Source organism: Sturnira hondurensis, unplaced genomic scaffold (assembly GCF_014824575.4).
Source record: "Sturnira hondurensis isolate 20B ecotype Veracruz unplaced genomic scaffold, ASM1482457v3 Scaffold0021795, whole genome shotgun sequence".
In the NCBI taxonomy this organism is placed as follows: Eukaryota; Metazoa; Chordata; class Mammalia; order Chiroptera; family Phyllostomidae; genus Sturnira; species Sturnira hondurensis.
Genome location: NW_028094426.1, coordinates 13134438 through 13148590, shown reverse-complemented (window position 1 = coordinate 13148590; position 14153 = coordinate 13134438). Strand labels below are relative to the sequence as shown.

The window sequence follows — 14153 nt, the reverse complement described above, 5'->3', positions numbered from 1 at the left end:
CCTGGAGCAAGAAAGAGCGGCAGGACATATCTCCAGGAGAGCGGATGTTGACCTGCCCCGGACTGAGTAACTGAACAGTGTCTGGGGGTAGGGGGGCTCTTCTGCTCTTGTGAGGGATGGGGACCTGCCCCTGGGGGTCCTGAACCTTCCATGGAATCTGGAGGTTCCAAATGTTCAGCCTCATTCACTGGAATATCTCTATTTCAGGTCTGGGGGTTCAATCTTTTTATGTCAGGGCCGTGATTTTAACACGATGGCTCTATCAGTCACTACCCCGTTCTATTTTATTATCTTCCTCTCTACTGAACCATTTCAATTTGCATGCACTCACTATATCATCCAATTTCAAAACAGAACCAATGCAAAGACCAAAATTTTACCTTGTTTTCATGTTCCATTCTCTACTCTGCTTAATAACAAAATGTACTTAAATACTATATTTTCAGTATGCCTCTGCTTTCTCACATTTTTTCCCTTAACCTTCCCTACTGAACCTAGTTTCTACCCCTACAGTTTGCTAACATTGCTTTTGTTAGGGTCCTCATTTACAGTCACTTCTCCACTAACAATGAGGTTACATCTCAATAAACCCATCGTTAGATGAAATGAGTTTAATATACCTCACGTCCCCCAAATCACAGCTTAGCCTACCTTAAACATAGCCAGAACACTTACATTAGCCCATTAGCCTACAGTTGGGCAATTATCTTGAGTTTTATTTCAAGAGTAATTGCCTTCCCCTCCTCACCAGAAACAGGGGGCATGCAAGGGTGTGTTGTGGACCTAATGGGATGTGAAAACACAAGACACAATACCCAAGGAACATGGGCAACCTAGCACACTGCAGGCAGGGGTGTCAAACTCATCTTCACCGGGGGCCACATCAGCCTCGCGGTTGCCTTCAAAGGGCCTCATGTCATTTTAGGACTGTCTACATGTAACGACTTCTTAACAGTTAAGTGAGAGCTCAGCACCGCCGCTGGGTGGAAACAAGGTGCTGGATGGAATAAAACAAGGTGAAGGGTTGGATTGGGCCTGAGGGCCTTATGTTTGCCACCTGTGCTGTAGGGTACCACTTTTTAAAAAAAGATTTTAATGTATTTATCTTTAGAGAGGAAGGGAAGGAGAGAAGGAGAGAAATATCGATGTATGGTTGCCTCTCATGAGTCCCCTGCTGGGAACTGGCCTGCAACCCAGGCATGTGCCCTGACTGGCAATCGAACCGTGATCCTCTGGTTCACAGGCCTGCGCTCAATCCACTGAGCTACACCAGCCAGGGCAGGGTACCATTTTTTATCCTGTGGCAGCCTGGGAGTTGCTGCCCAGCATCGTGAGAAAGTACTGTACCACATATCGCTAGGCAAGGAAAGGATCAAAAATAAAAATTTGAAGTATGGTTTCTGCTTGAAACATATAGCTTCCACACCATTGTAAAGTCAAAAAACTGTAAGTTGAACCAGCTTAGGCTGAAGTCTGTGTATATTCATGTTGTCAAGTCCAGGGGTTATTTTGCCATATCAGTTTTACTGTTTTGCTCAGCAGCATTTGAACGTTGATCTTTCTCTCCTTGTAACAGAATGACACCTTTTATTCCCATTTCACCACACTTCCCTTGCTTTACTCTTTTTGTCTCAGGAGCTCTTTCTTGTTTCCCTTTTGCTGATTTTTTCTCCTCAATTTTACTTCTAAAGATTTGAATATCTCAGGACTCAGATCTGGTGTTACTTCTCTCTGTATATTGTTTCGGTAACCCCATTTATGTGTTGATGACTTCCAAATTTATATCTCTTTTCTCTACACTTAGTTACATATTCATACATTCAATGATCTATCTGACATTTTTGCTTGGTTATTTCATAGATCTCTCAAACATTCATGTAAAAAGTAGAATTTTTTATTCCTATTTTCCTACCCCTCAATTATGATAGTTTCTTCTCAATCTTAGGTAGCAGTGTACTTACAATTTCTAAAGTGAAAACCGTGTAAAAGTTTTTTTTAGTTTCCTTTTTTTAATCCCCTGCCTTCCTCTGATCAATTAATAAGACCTACGAGTTTTACCCATACAACATATAGAATTCACCCATTAAAAAAACTCCCTAACTCTATTGCCACCGATCAAATTAGCCACCATGATTTCTCATAAATACTACTTACTCTAGTCATGTACCCATGGTACACTAGTATTTATTTCTCATAAATACTACTTACTCTAGTCATGTACCACATAGTCCCCTTAATCATACTTCTCCCTACCCGCAACACACAAAATATCCATTCTTCTTATTACCAAAATGAACTTAAATCTGCATGCAAACCAAACTATGTTGTGCATGGCTTCAATTCCTTTAATGTCTTCAGATTGAACTTAAATATAAATTCCCTCTCATGACCTACAAGGCCTTTTTCACGATCTTGCAAGTCGCCCTTTGCTCACCATGCTTCAGTCACTCAGACCCTATTGTTCTTCCTCAAACATCTGTTCCTCAGGGCCCTGGCATTTGCTTTGCCTCCCTTTGGGAATTATATCTGTCCCTAATATTGATTGCATGGCTGGGTTATATTTGTGACTCAAGTTTCAGCTTGAAATCCTGCTTTCTAAGGTAAGTCTATTCTGACTATGCTGTTTAAAGCTGTCCCTCATTTCCGGTTCTCAGTCGCATTACTCACGCCTTATAACTGCTTGGTTCTTTCCTTGATTGTTATCTCTCTTCCACAGCTTTTCCATAGCTGCACCGGAAAGCCTGGACTTAGTCACATTTTATTTATACTTTAAGCACTCAGTATGTTGCCTAACATTCTGACATTTGATGTATGAGTGAATATCTATTCATTAAATAAGGATTTAAAAAACAGAGATTAATCTGCCTGCATTCTCTGTAACCCTTTAATTACATTCTCTTGGAGAAAGCTTGGAAATTCTACTCCAGACACTGACAATAAAAGAAACAGTATACACGCTTCCTTCAACCTTAAGTGATTGTCATTTTTGCACAATTTCTCAAAATTAATAAAATGTCAGAAGATAAACCACTTAACTGGCTATATCACTTTCATCCCAGATTGCCAATAGAGAGAATTATGTATAGTAAGAATTCTCTGATATGGCTTCTCTTTCGACCTCAGCATCCTTGGCCTGGCTGCAGTCTGCATAGAAACGGAATGTTGAGGCACTATGTTTGTAACGTAAATAGATAATCAAGTTTCTATAGTCCACAGCATGAAGACATTAAATATGGAGCTTTCGAGATTCCCACTAGCCTTATGGTTCTTTCATTCCCATGCCTAATAAATCCATATAAACTGGCCTCTGCTTAGCTGTGGGGCAGACAGGTATTCTTTGAGAGATTATTTAAAAGAACTAAGTTTCAGTCTAGGCACCTAAGTTTCCACTGTTTCTTTGACTTACGATGTACTTAGTACATGCTTTTAAATTTATTGGTTTAATCAATGTGTATCTTTTACACTGTCAGGTTCAGAGAAGAAAAGTTAGCTTATGAAACAACATATGAAGTATAAAAGTAATTTTGGTTCTTACCAACTTTATTGATCAGCGTATTTATAAACCTTTCTTCTGCATACAAAGCCCACGGCAGCTCTAGGCTGGTTAGTAACAGAGTCAGTCCCTGTGAAATATCTGTGTCACAGCATAAATGATGTGCTTTTAATAGAATTTCCCAAATAGATATCTCATAGATGACATGTAAAATCCAAATAATATCCTCCTGGTGTATAGAAATGGTCTGTATTGAATCAATGTCTCCTTTGATGTTTTGACATTTTCTCAACTCAAAACATAAGTTTTTTAAAAAAATTATTTAATTATTGTTCAAGTACAGTTTTCTGTCTTATACTCCCATCCTAGCCCACCCCCCCAAGTGCTCCCCGCCTCCCTCCCATTCCCCCCCTTAGTTTTTGTCCATGTGTCCTTTATACTTGCTGCTGTGAATCCTTACCCTTTTCCCCTGAAATTCTCTCCCCTTGCCCCTCTAGTCCCTGTCAGCCTGTTCTGTATTTCAGTGTCTTTGCTCATATTTTGCTTGCTTGTTTGTCAAAACATAAGTTTTTTATGGAAGGTCTCATTTTAGCAGGGTATCTTGACCATCAATGCTTGGTGTGGTCCTAGTTTGCTAAAAGCGAACTCACACATGTCTTTCATGTAAGAAATATCTTCAACAAGCAATAAATACTTCTTTAGGCTCCTAGTTTAGCCATCCTTATTTTATAGAAACTTTCTACATAAATTGCCCTTTCCTCAGGCTTACAGAGTGTCTTTTTGTTCATCAATCTATGATCCTAAAATAATTTCTGAATCCCCTGTGGCAATATTTATTTCAATCACAATTTATGTTTTATTGAAGATTATAATCAGTATTAACTGCTGCTATATTCATAGAATTGCATCGCATTTTATTAAGAACTGTGACCTTATCGAGTCTTTTCCAAAGGTGGAGCTCGGTTGGATGATCTGAGAACGATCTTGCTGCGTCCACGAGCATGAACCAGCTGCTTTTCAAAGGGGTGCCAATAACAGCGAGATGCTATTACAGTTGTTCTGAATTAGTCATACAATTTGCCTCTGGAGAAATGATTTAGAACTAACTATGAAAATATTTTCTCCTCACACAGTTAATAATATTAGGATATTACTGTCTACCTGTTCTAAAACATGTTAAAAAAAAAACTCTGATGGGAGGGAGAGAGAGAAGCTACACAGGGATGAAGAGAGACAAAAGGGGAAAGAGAGAGAGGGACAAAAAAAGCTCTACCTGAGATTCCCTAAGTCGTAAAGATACAAATACATTTTAAGGTAATCAATCACAAGAAACCAACATTAAAGTAAGAACTGAAGGTAATTAAGAAAAATTTTCTTCCTTTGTCCTAGAAAATGATAGTTCATCTTCAGATATGTTTATGTTGTCAGAAATTTCTTCTTTTTAGTGCATGGGCTACTTTACATAGTACCCTTCGAGATGCTTGTCTTAATTTATTGTTCCCCAGAATTAAGATAAATGAATGGCTTGAGGGATAGATTAGAGCTACCAACTCACCAATCTTCACAGCTAATTCAGTCTCTGGAATGAAATAACTGGAGGTGGCTACGAGAAAGGACAGAGTGTAGACAATGAACAGGAGGAGGAAGGAGACGACAGCTTTCACGGCTCCCACGTGGGCATCTGTGCTGGGGTCTCTGCACCCTGTGGCATTGAGCTGCATCTGCCTGATGTGTCCCCACAGGGAGAGGATCAAGAGGAGAACGGAGACCAGGGACACTGAAAAGGGGAACAGCGTCAACAGGTTGAGCAATACCTTGGTGGAAGCATATTGAGTTTTATTTTCCAGGCATCTTAAAGTTATGTTTCTTCTCACCTTTTTCTTGAGACAAAGCCTGAAATCATCATTCAAATTCTCAGTGACAGGAAGGCTAATAAACAGAGACAGGGCTGAGCACACCAGCAAGACCCCAGGAATCACCCTGTTGATTCTCCACTTCATCCAGAGGAAAAAAGGATGGCAGAAATGAGCTATCTTGAAGAAATAGAAAATGCTGAGGCAGGTGGCAAACCAGACGCTGACATGGTTGGTTAGTGTCCAGAAGAAGTCAATGATTCTCATTTGTCTACCGGTGGCATAGATATCTGGGTACAGCACCAATATGAAATAATCTAATAGTATTACACACAACAGACAAATTCTGGATATGGCCAGACTTGTGAGGATTAAATCAATGGAAGCAATCTTTTTATTCTTGATCCAGTCCATGCAGTTTACCAGTCCAATAAATGCATTTCCTAAAATCCCCACCGAAAACTCTCCAACTGCTATGATCATTAAGGTGCTGTTTGCCTTACCTGACATGTTAAAACAGAGAAATATCCAATTTGTGTCTACTTGGACTGGTGTAGTATGATATCTACACCTACGTCTTAGATTTTGCTGTTATTTTCTTCACTCTTTTGTTGTAGTCTTTGTCTTTTGATGGAGACTGGAATGGCAAATGAAGAGTGAAGCTCTCTTCATTAAATCCTAATTAGTCTTGACGAACAATGTGGTTGGCAAATCCTTACCTGGTTGTTTTATGCTCATTTACCTGCCCAGCAAGGCTTACTTTTCCACATATCATGAATTTAAACTGCAGTTTGCAGAGATGCAAATTAGGCCAATTCCCTTTCATAGACCCACACTATCTCAGGTTACATTTTGCAAATTTTGGATTTATTACTCTGTGCCGCATGCTAGTAACCTCAACAGGCATGCCAGATTTAGCAAATAAAAACACAGGACACCCAGCTAAATTTGAACTCCAAATACAATAATAAGTACAAAGTCCAGCAAAAGTAAGGCCTGCTTCAGTGTGGTTGGTAGGGTAATATGGCTGTAATACTTTCTAGTTTTATTTTGAACATTTCACCTAAAATGTCATATAGGTGATATATGAGTGTGACATTGCTTGTTACAGAATTACAAGCTTATGATTTTGTAATAAACAATTTGTAATTGAAAGGGGCATTATTTGGGCCAGACTCTGCATTTTTTTTTAGTATGTGTCCCAAATGCATGGCATAACTACTCCCAAGAGGTTTTGAAATTTAAATTTAATTGAATGTCGTGTATTTTATCTGGCAAGCCTAAACCTCAGGCATTTCTGGCAGTTAGAAAATGGCCAAAAGTTGAAATTTGTAAAGAATTCTTCATTTTGTTGAATAATAGTGTTAATTACTGCTACAAATCCAAAGTTTGGTTTAACATTGAGACCTATATTCTTCCAGGAATTTAAAAGATTAACACTAAATATAAATTACTTGGTTCTAAAAATATTTTAGCTCATTTTATCTTTGTTGTTCAGATGAAAAAATATATGGCACAATGTTTCTTAAAATAATGATTTGTCTTGTTAATCAAGTGACATTTAATGGTCATTTAGTTTGTATATATGACTACATATCTATGAAGGCAAAAGAACCGTAACAAAGAAGAGTATTGATTACCTTTAGATTTTTCCTTTTCATTGAAAATGTTCCCAATGGCAGTTGTATAGACAAGAGGGAAGAGAGTAAAATCCTGGGTTCCATTCAACTCTCCACCCTCCTCCCTACGAAATAGCATCTGAGTATCTAGATTCTTTACCCTCCTAACCCATTAAACAGGAGACTGATGATTAAATTTATCTTGTTTCTATAAACTATCACTTGTTTTTAAATAGCTTCTCTAATTCAAGTTGCTAAGAAACACTTTACTACCTAGCATTTTCGTGGAACAATTCTGGGGTACTCATACCTTCTTTGGGAATGCAATTCTCTCAAACTTTCCTTTTGTTTCTTTTTTTGTTTTTTAATTTTTGTTTATTACATTTACCCCAAGTTTTTGCCCTCTTTCCTCCTCTGTCCAGCTGCCACACACCCCCAGGACTCATACCTTCTTTGGGAATGCAATTCTCTCAAACTTTCCTTTTGTTTCTTTTTTTGTTTTTTAATTTTTGTTTATTACATTTACCCCAAGTTTTTGCCCTCTTTCCTCCTCTGTCCAGCTGCCACACACCCCCAGGACACACAGTCTGTCCCCATGCCATTGTCCATGTCCATGGGTCATTCATACAAGTTCCTTGACTAATCCCTTCCCGTTCTTTCTACCATCCCTCCCCTCCTCCCTTTCCTCTGGCATCTGTCAGTCTGTTCCATACTTCCATGTCTCTGGTTCTGTTTTGCTTGCTTGTTTGTTTTGTTGATTAGGTTCCACTTAAAAGTGAGATCATATGGTATTTGTCTTTCACCACCTGGCTTATTTCACTTAGCATAATGTTCTCCAGTTCCATCCATGCTGTCACGAAAGTTCCTTCTTTGTTTCTGCCTTATAGTATTCCATTGTGTAAATATACCACAGTTTTTTTTTTACCCATTCATTTACTGATGGGTTCTTAGGCTGCTTTCAGCACTTGGCTACTGTAAACAAGGCTGCTATGAACACAAGAGTGCATAAGTTCTTTTGAGTTGGTGTTTCTGCATTCTTAGGGTATAATCCCAGTGGAATGGCTGAGTCAAAAGACAGTTCTGTTTTTAGTTTTTTGAGGAAATTTTATACTGTTTTCCACAGTGGCTGCACCAGTCTGCATTCCCACCAACAGTGCACTAAGGTCCCCTTTTTCCCACATCCTTACCCACACTTGTTGTTTGTCGATGACCATTCTGACCTGTATGAGGTAGTATTTCATTGTGGTTTTAATTTGCATCTCTCTGATGGTTAGTGATGTTGAGCATCTTTTCATATGTCTATGGGCCCTCTGTATGTCCTCCTTGGAGAAGTGTTTGTTCAGGTCCTTTGCCCATTTTAAATTTGAATTGTCTTTCTATTGTTGAGTTATATGAGTTCTTTATATATTTTGGAGATCAAACCCTCATCCGAGGTATCATTGGAAAATATGTTTTCCCATATAATCAGTCACCTTTCCATTTTGATGATGGTTTCTTTAGCTATGAAGAAGCTTTTAATTTTATGTAGATCCATTTGGTTATTTTCTCCTTTTTTTACCTTACTCTAGGAGATATATCAGCAAAAATACTGTTTAGTAGGGTATCTGAAATTTTACTGCCTATGTTTTCTGCTAGGACTTTTATGGTATCATGACTATGTTTAAGTCTTTTATCTATTTTGAGTTTATTCTGGTGTATGGTATGAATCGGTGATCTTGTTTTATTTTTTTGCATGTACCTATTGAGTTCTCCTAACACCATTTATTAAGGAGGCAATTTTTACTTAATGATTTCAGTTTACTTGAGTTTGTTGAGGCTCGATTTGTGTCGTATCATGTGGTCTGTCTTTGAATGATCGATGTGCACTTGAGAAGAATGTATATTTTGCTTCTTTGGGGTAAAATGTTCTAGAAATATTGTTTAAGTTCATTTGATCTAGAGTGCCATTCAATTCTACTATATTTTTGTTGATTTTTAATTGGAAGATCCATCTGTTGTTGAAAGTGGTGTGTTAAAATCCCCTATAATGATTGTATTGTGGTCTATCTCTTTCTTAAAGTCCTCCAATATTTTCTTTTTTATTTAGGTGCACCTAAATTGGATGCATATATGTTTGCAAGAGTTCTATCCTCTTGGTGGACTACTCCCTTATTTAGTGACTTCTTCAGGCCTTTGATTTGAAGTCTATTTTTTCTTATATAAGTATTACTATCTCAGCTTTTTTTTTCATTTCCATTTGTATGAAATGTTTTTTTTAATCCCTTCACTTTCAGCCTGTGTATATCTTTTGTTCTGAGGTGGGTCTCTTGTAGACAGCATATATGCAGATCATATTTTCTTATTCATTCAGCTATACTATACATTTTGATTAGGGAATTTAATCCATTTACATTTATGGTTATTATCGATAGGTACTTATTCATTGCCATTTATCTCTCTATATATTTCTTTTTTAAAAAAAAGAGCCTTTAGCATCTCTTGCAGTGCTAGATTGCTGGAGATGTTCTCTTTTAGCCCTCTTTTGTCTGGGAAGCTTTTTATTTTGCCTTCCATTTTAAATGAGAGCCTTGCTGGATAGTGTAGTCTTTGTTGCAGGTCCTTGCTTTTCATTACTTGGAATATTTCATGCCAATCTCTTCTGGTTTATAGTGTTTCTGTTGAGAGATTGGCTGACAGTCTATTAGAGCACCTTTGTATGTTACTAGTTGTTTCTCCCTGTTGTCTTTAAGATTTTTAGTTTTCATATAAGTGGTTGATTAGGGAAGGATATGATACAAACTGAATTACAAATAGCACTGAATTATAAATAGTGTTATTGGACAGTCACATGGCAACATTTACTAAGAATTTACTCTCTACGTTTATTATGATAAAAGATGCCAGTTATACCTTTAGTTTTATTTAATATGGAAAATGCTGTCCATAACAATTTACTTTCTGTAATGTCTCTTGGATAATAAACATTTTCATCTAAAAGAAATTTACACTTTAAGTTATTCTAGTTACAATGAACACTTTTTATAAGATTTATGATCTTACATTCTGCACTTCAGTCATTTCTATAGATGGACAATCACTTAAAATTTTTTAAATAAAAAAACAATAATTCTAGGAAATAAAACCAATTCTATCAAATTTAATTTATGCTGGGGAAACACGACAGCTCACAATAGATTTGAGTCTAGGTTTACATATCACACAGATGAGAGTTCCTCTTCTTGTATTTAAGTAATTTTATACTGTAAACATTATATGTAGCATTTCCCTTATTTCTTATCTGTATATGAAGCATAATAGGAAAGCACAAAGTTAATAATTTAATAAAAATAATTATCCATAAAATATTGACTGAAACAAAATAGAACAGAGAATGACGCTAAGGAAAAAAATCATGTCAAAGATCCTTAAGTCTAGAAGGGTAGAGAGAACATTTCAAAGAATGTTTGAGAATTGACTCCTCAAATTGGCATCACCAGCTAGGGTTTACTTAGGATTTACTTACTTATTTAGGGTTCAATTTTTTCAAGGTTATTTTGGTTTACACATTTCTAACTATGCATCCTCCCCCTTTCCTGGTCAAACCTTCATTCTTGAGATCACACCTCTGTTCCTACATTTTATTCTATGCTAGGCAGAATCTCTCCAAAGAGTGCCTCCCCCATTTTGATAAGGATAAACCATCCCAGAAATAGAGGTGATGAAAGGGCAGAAAAGTTAAGGATTGACTTTCAGTTCAGACAAATTAGGCAGTTTTTTGTATGATTGATTTTATAGGAAGGACTAGTGTGTATTTAGTTTTTTTTCCCACAGCGTGTTGGCTTGAAATTCTCCTGTTATTGAGTTCAAAGTGTTTACCTGTACATCGCAGGAAGAAATGGAACTTTTCTGTGTGTAGGCAATGTTACTGTGGGATTCGGGCTCAGTTTTTCTGAGAAGACAAAGAAACACCTGTGGTTTGATGATGGATTCAACATCAAACAAGACAAAATGTGGAGAAACACAAAAGAAAATTTAGAATAATGATAGATATGATTTCTAACAGTATATAATAAAAAATGAATACCATCAATTTGGAAGAGAGAGTATTTGTTGGCATTTTACTCCTTGTATTCAGGATTCTCAGTGGAACAAAAGATTGCCTTCTTTTATGAAAATCTTTCACAATCCTTAGCACCTTCAGAAAAGCCTCACCCTGGCTGGTGTGGCTTAGTGGATTGAGTGCCAACCTGCAAACAAAAGGGTCGACTGCTCGATTCCCAGTTAAGGAACATGCCTGGGTTTGGGGCCAGGTCCCCAGCAGGGGATGTGTAAGGGGCAACCACACATTAATGTTTCTCTTTCTCTCTTCCTCCCTTCCTTACCCTTTTGTCTAAAAATAAATAAGTAAAGTCTTTTTTTTTTAAAGAAAACCCTCCTCAGCTTACTGTTCCCCATTATCAGGATGAATGAACGCCTTCATCCATGGAAAAATGTCATGGAAAAATGACAGTAATTATGCAACCAGCCCTGGCTGGTGTAGCTCAGTGTGTTGAGCTTGGGCCTGCAAACCACACGATCATGGTTTGATTCCCAGTCAGGGCACATGCCTGCGTTTCAGGCTAGTTCCCAGCAGGGGACTCACGAGAGAGGCAACCATACATTGATATTTCTCTCCTTCTCTCCTTCCCTTCCCCTCTAAAGATAAATAAATAAAATCTTAAAAACAATTATGCAACCAAACATCACCACAAATTTTCTCTGAGGAATCAGAAAGCTGTAGGTTATGACAAGACTGTATGGTACATAATAAAGAGCAGCAGAAAGATGATCACTGCCTTATAGGGTCCACCTGTGGGCCTCTGTGCTGGAACCCTGCACACTGAGGCATGAAGTTTCATCTGCCTGGTGTCTTAAGAGGGAGCAAAGTAACAAGAGAAATGAAATCAGGCAAAGAATAAAGGGACCTATAGCCCCCAGATTCAGGGTAATCTCTCTGAAAGGATTTGATATTTTACTCTCTTTGAATTCCCAAGTTGTATTTTCTTCAGAATTGACCTTGAAGTGATAGCAAGAGTCCTCAGTCAATGAAGCACTAATAATTAAATACATGAGAAAGAAAGTCAGAAGAATCCCAAGGATGACTGTTGAACTTTAGCTTCAGCCAGAGGAAAAATGAGTGGGATATATCCACTATCCTGAGTAAATAGAAGACATTGAGGTGAGAACTAAACCAGACACTTGAATGATATGAATGAACACATAAAACATCCAAAGTTTTCATTAGCTCACCATGGGCATATGTATCTCTGGAGAGAGCAGCATAACAAAGCCATCTAAAAATATTACACACAGCAAACAGATTCTGGAGATGGCTACTCTGACCAGGATAATGTCAATCAAAGAGCTCTTGCCTTCTGAGCCAGTGCAGTTAGCCAGTACAAAAAAAAAAAAAAATCCATTTCTTTAAATTCCTACAGGCAGTTCACCAGCAATCAAAATCATATATATTGCCTCCATTGTACTTGGCATGTCAGCAGAGAGTTCTCATTTTGATGTCTCTGATGAATTGACTTTCAGCTGAACCGTGAAGAATGGTATGTGTCTGCCACTTAGGACACGATGCAGCCGTCTTTATCTTCTTTTTCAGCTGCGGTCCAGGTCAAGGAGAGTTCTGCTCTAGGATAGAACTGCCTAAGAATTCACTGATGGGGGCCAATGATTTCATTATGTAAAGTGATGATTGAAAGGCTTTGAGATGCAGATAGGAATGGATCTGATTTGTTAGATTTGCACAATCTTTCTCATTTTTAGCTTGGCATATTTTCAATTAATCACTCTAGGCAAGCTGTTGACCAGAAACTTCAAGAAGGAATCAATTCCTTAGAAAACAAGGCTACAATTTAATTTGGAGATGTGGCATCATTACCATCTCTAAACGCTTGCAAAGTGCTCCCAACTTGTGGTCCATTTTGTACAAATGCAGGTTATGGAGCTGCACAAACAACTGTGAATTTAAAGTATAGACAGCTAACAAATATGAGTAACTTTAGCCTCAAAATATTGACTGCTAATTAGGATCTTTCAGGTAGAATACTAGTGGTTTTCAATTTTCTGGAAAAGGCAGGTACTTGACTTCTATCTCTACCACCCGGTCATGTGGAAGCGTGAGCACTGAGGGTACTCTAGGTGTGCCCATTATTATTCCATTTGACCTCAGAATATGCATTTGTATGTAACATTTTATGGTTCAAATCTGAGTGTTATCTTGTCTTTAATGCTTTTATAATAATGAGTATGCATTTCAAAGACAACACATTTGATCAGATTTTTATTATTTATATACCCTACTGCTGGTTTCATGGTTTAAAACACATAGCATCTAGATGCATAAAACAATAACTCAAACTATACTGGCACTCTCTTGCATGGGTTTGGCTGAAAAGTCCATGATGTTTTCCATAAAATAAAAGACATATTTTAATATTCACCAGTAACTTTATTGATTTGGATATTTTGAGTGTGTTGGCTGTCTCTCATGAGGTTTAACACTGATCATTCTCAATTAATGTCTTAATTTGATCACTATCACCTTCAGCTGGTCTACCCAACTATGGAGCATCATCCAATGAGAAGTCTCCAGCATGAGATTTCACACACCACTTTTGACACATTTGATCAGTCACAGAATCTTCTCCATACTTTGCCCAAATCTTTTGTTGCATTTCAGTTGCATTTTTACCTTTCTTGAAATAAAAAGCATAATATGTCAAAAATGTTTTATATTTTCTTCCATCTTCAATATTAAAATGGCTACAAAAAAAATCACCAGTTTTGCCCTGGCTGGTGTGGCTCAGTAAATTGAGTTCCGGCCTACAAACTAAAGGGTCGCCGGCTTGATTCCCAGTCAGAGCACATGCCTGAGTTACAGGCCAGGTCCCCAGTAGAGGACAAATGAGAGGCAATCACACATTGATGTTTCTCTCCCTCCCTACTCTCTAAAAATAAATAAGCAAATACATTTTTTTAAAAATCAACAATTTTAATGTGTTTTTTAAATGCACACTGATATGACAGCTGTCATAATACAATCTAACAAAAGCATTGTGAATAAAATTAAAGATAACTAAGTGCTACTAGAGCCATCTTAAGGAAAAAAAACAAATGAACTTTTAGGCTAACCCAATATTTTACCAACTTAACATGTAAGCT

General features: G+C 37.5%; 1 protein-coding gene and 1 pseudogene across 1 annotated transcript; both read right to left on the bottom strand.

The window, feature by feature from the left end:
• Positions 1-4917: 4917 nt before the first annotated feature.
• LOC118978477 (taste receptor type 2 member 7-like) lies at positions 4918-5856 on the bottom strand. Its single transcript, XM_037033963.1, has one exon. It carries the CDS (start codon positions 5854-5856, stop codon positions 4918-4920), a length of 939 nt encoding a protein of 312 aa, XP_036889858.1.
• A 4513-nt stretch (positions 5857-10369) lies between these two features.
• On the bottom strand, positions 10370-12473 carry LOC118978415 (taste receptor type 2 member 9-like; annotated as a pseudogene).
• Between the last annotated feature and the right edge of the window lie 1680 nt (positions 12474-14153).

Bases quoted from the DNA above. Each gene is read 5' to 3' on its own strand.
- LOC118978477 (XM_037033963.1), bottom strand. From the start codon at position 5,856: ATGTCAGGTAAGGCAAACAGCACCTTAATGATCATAGCAGTTGGAGAG.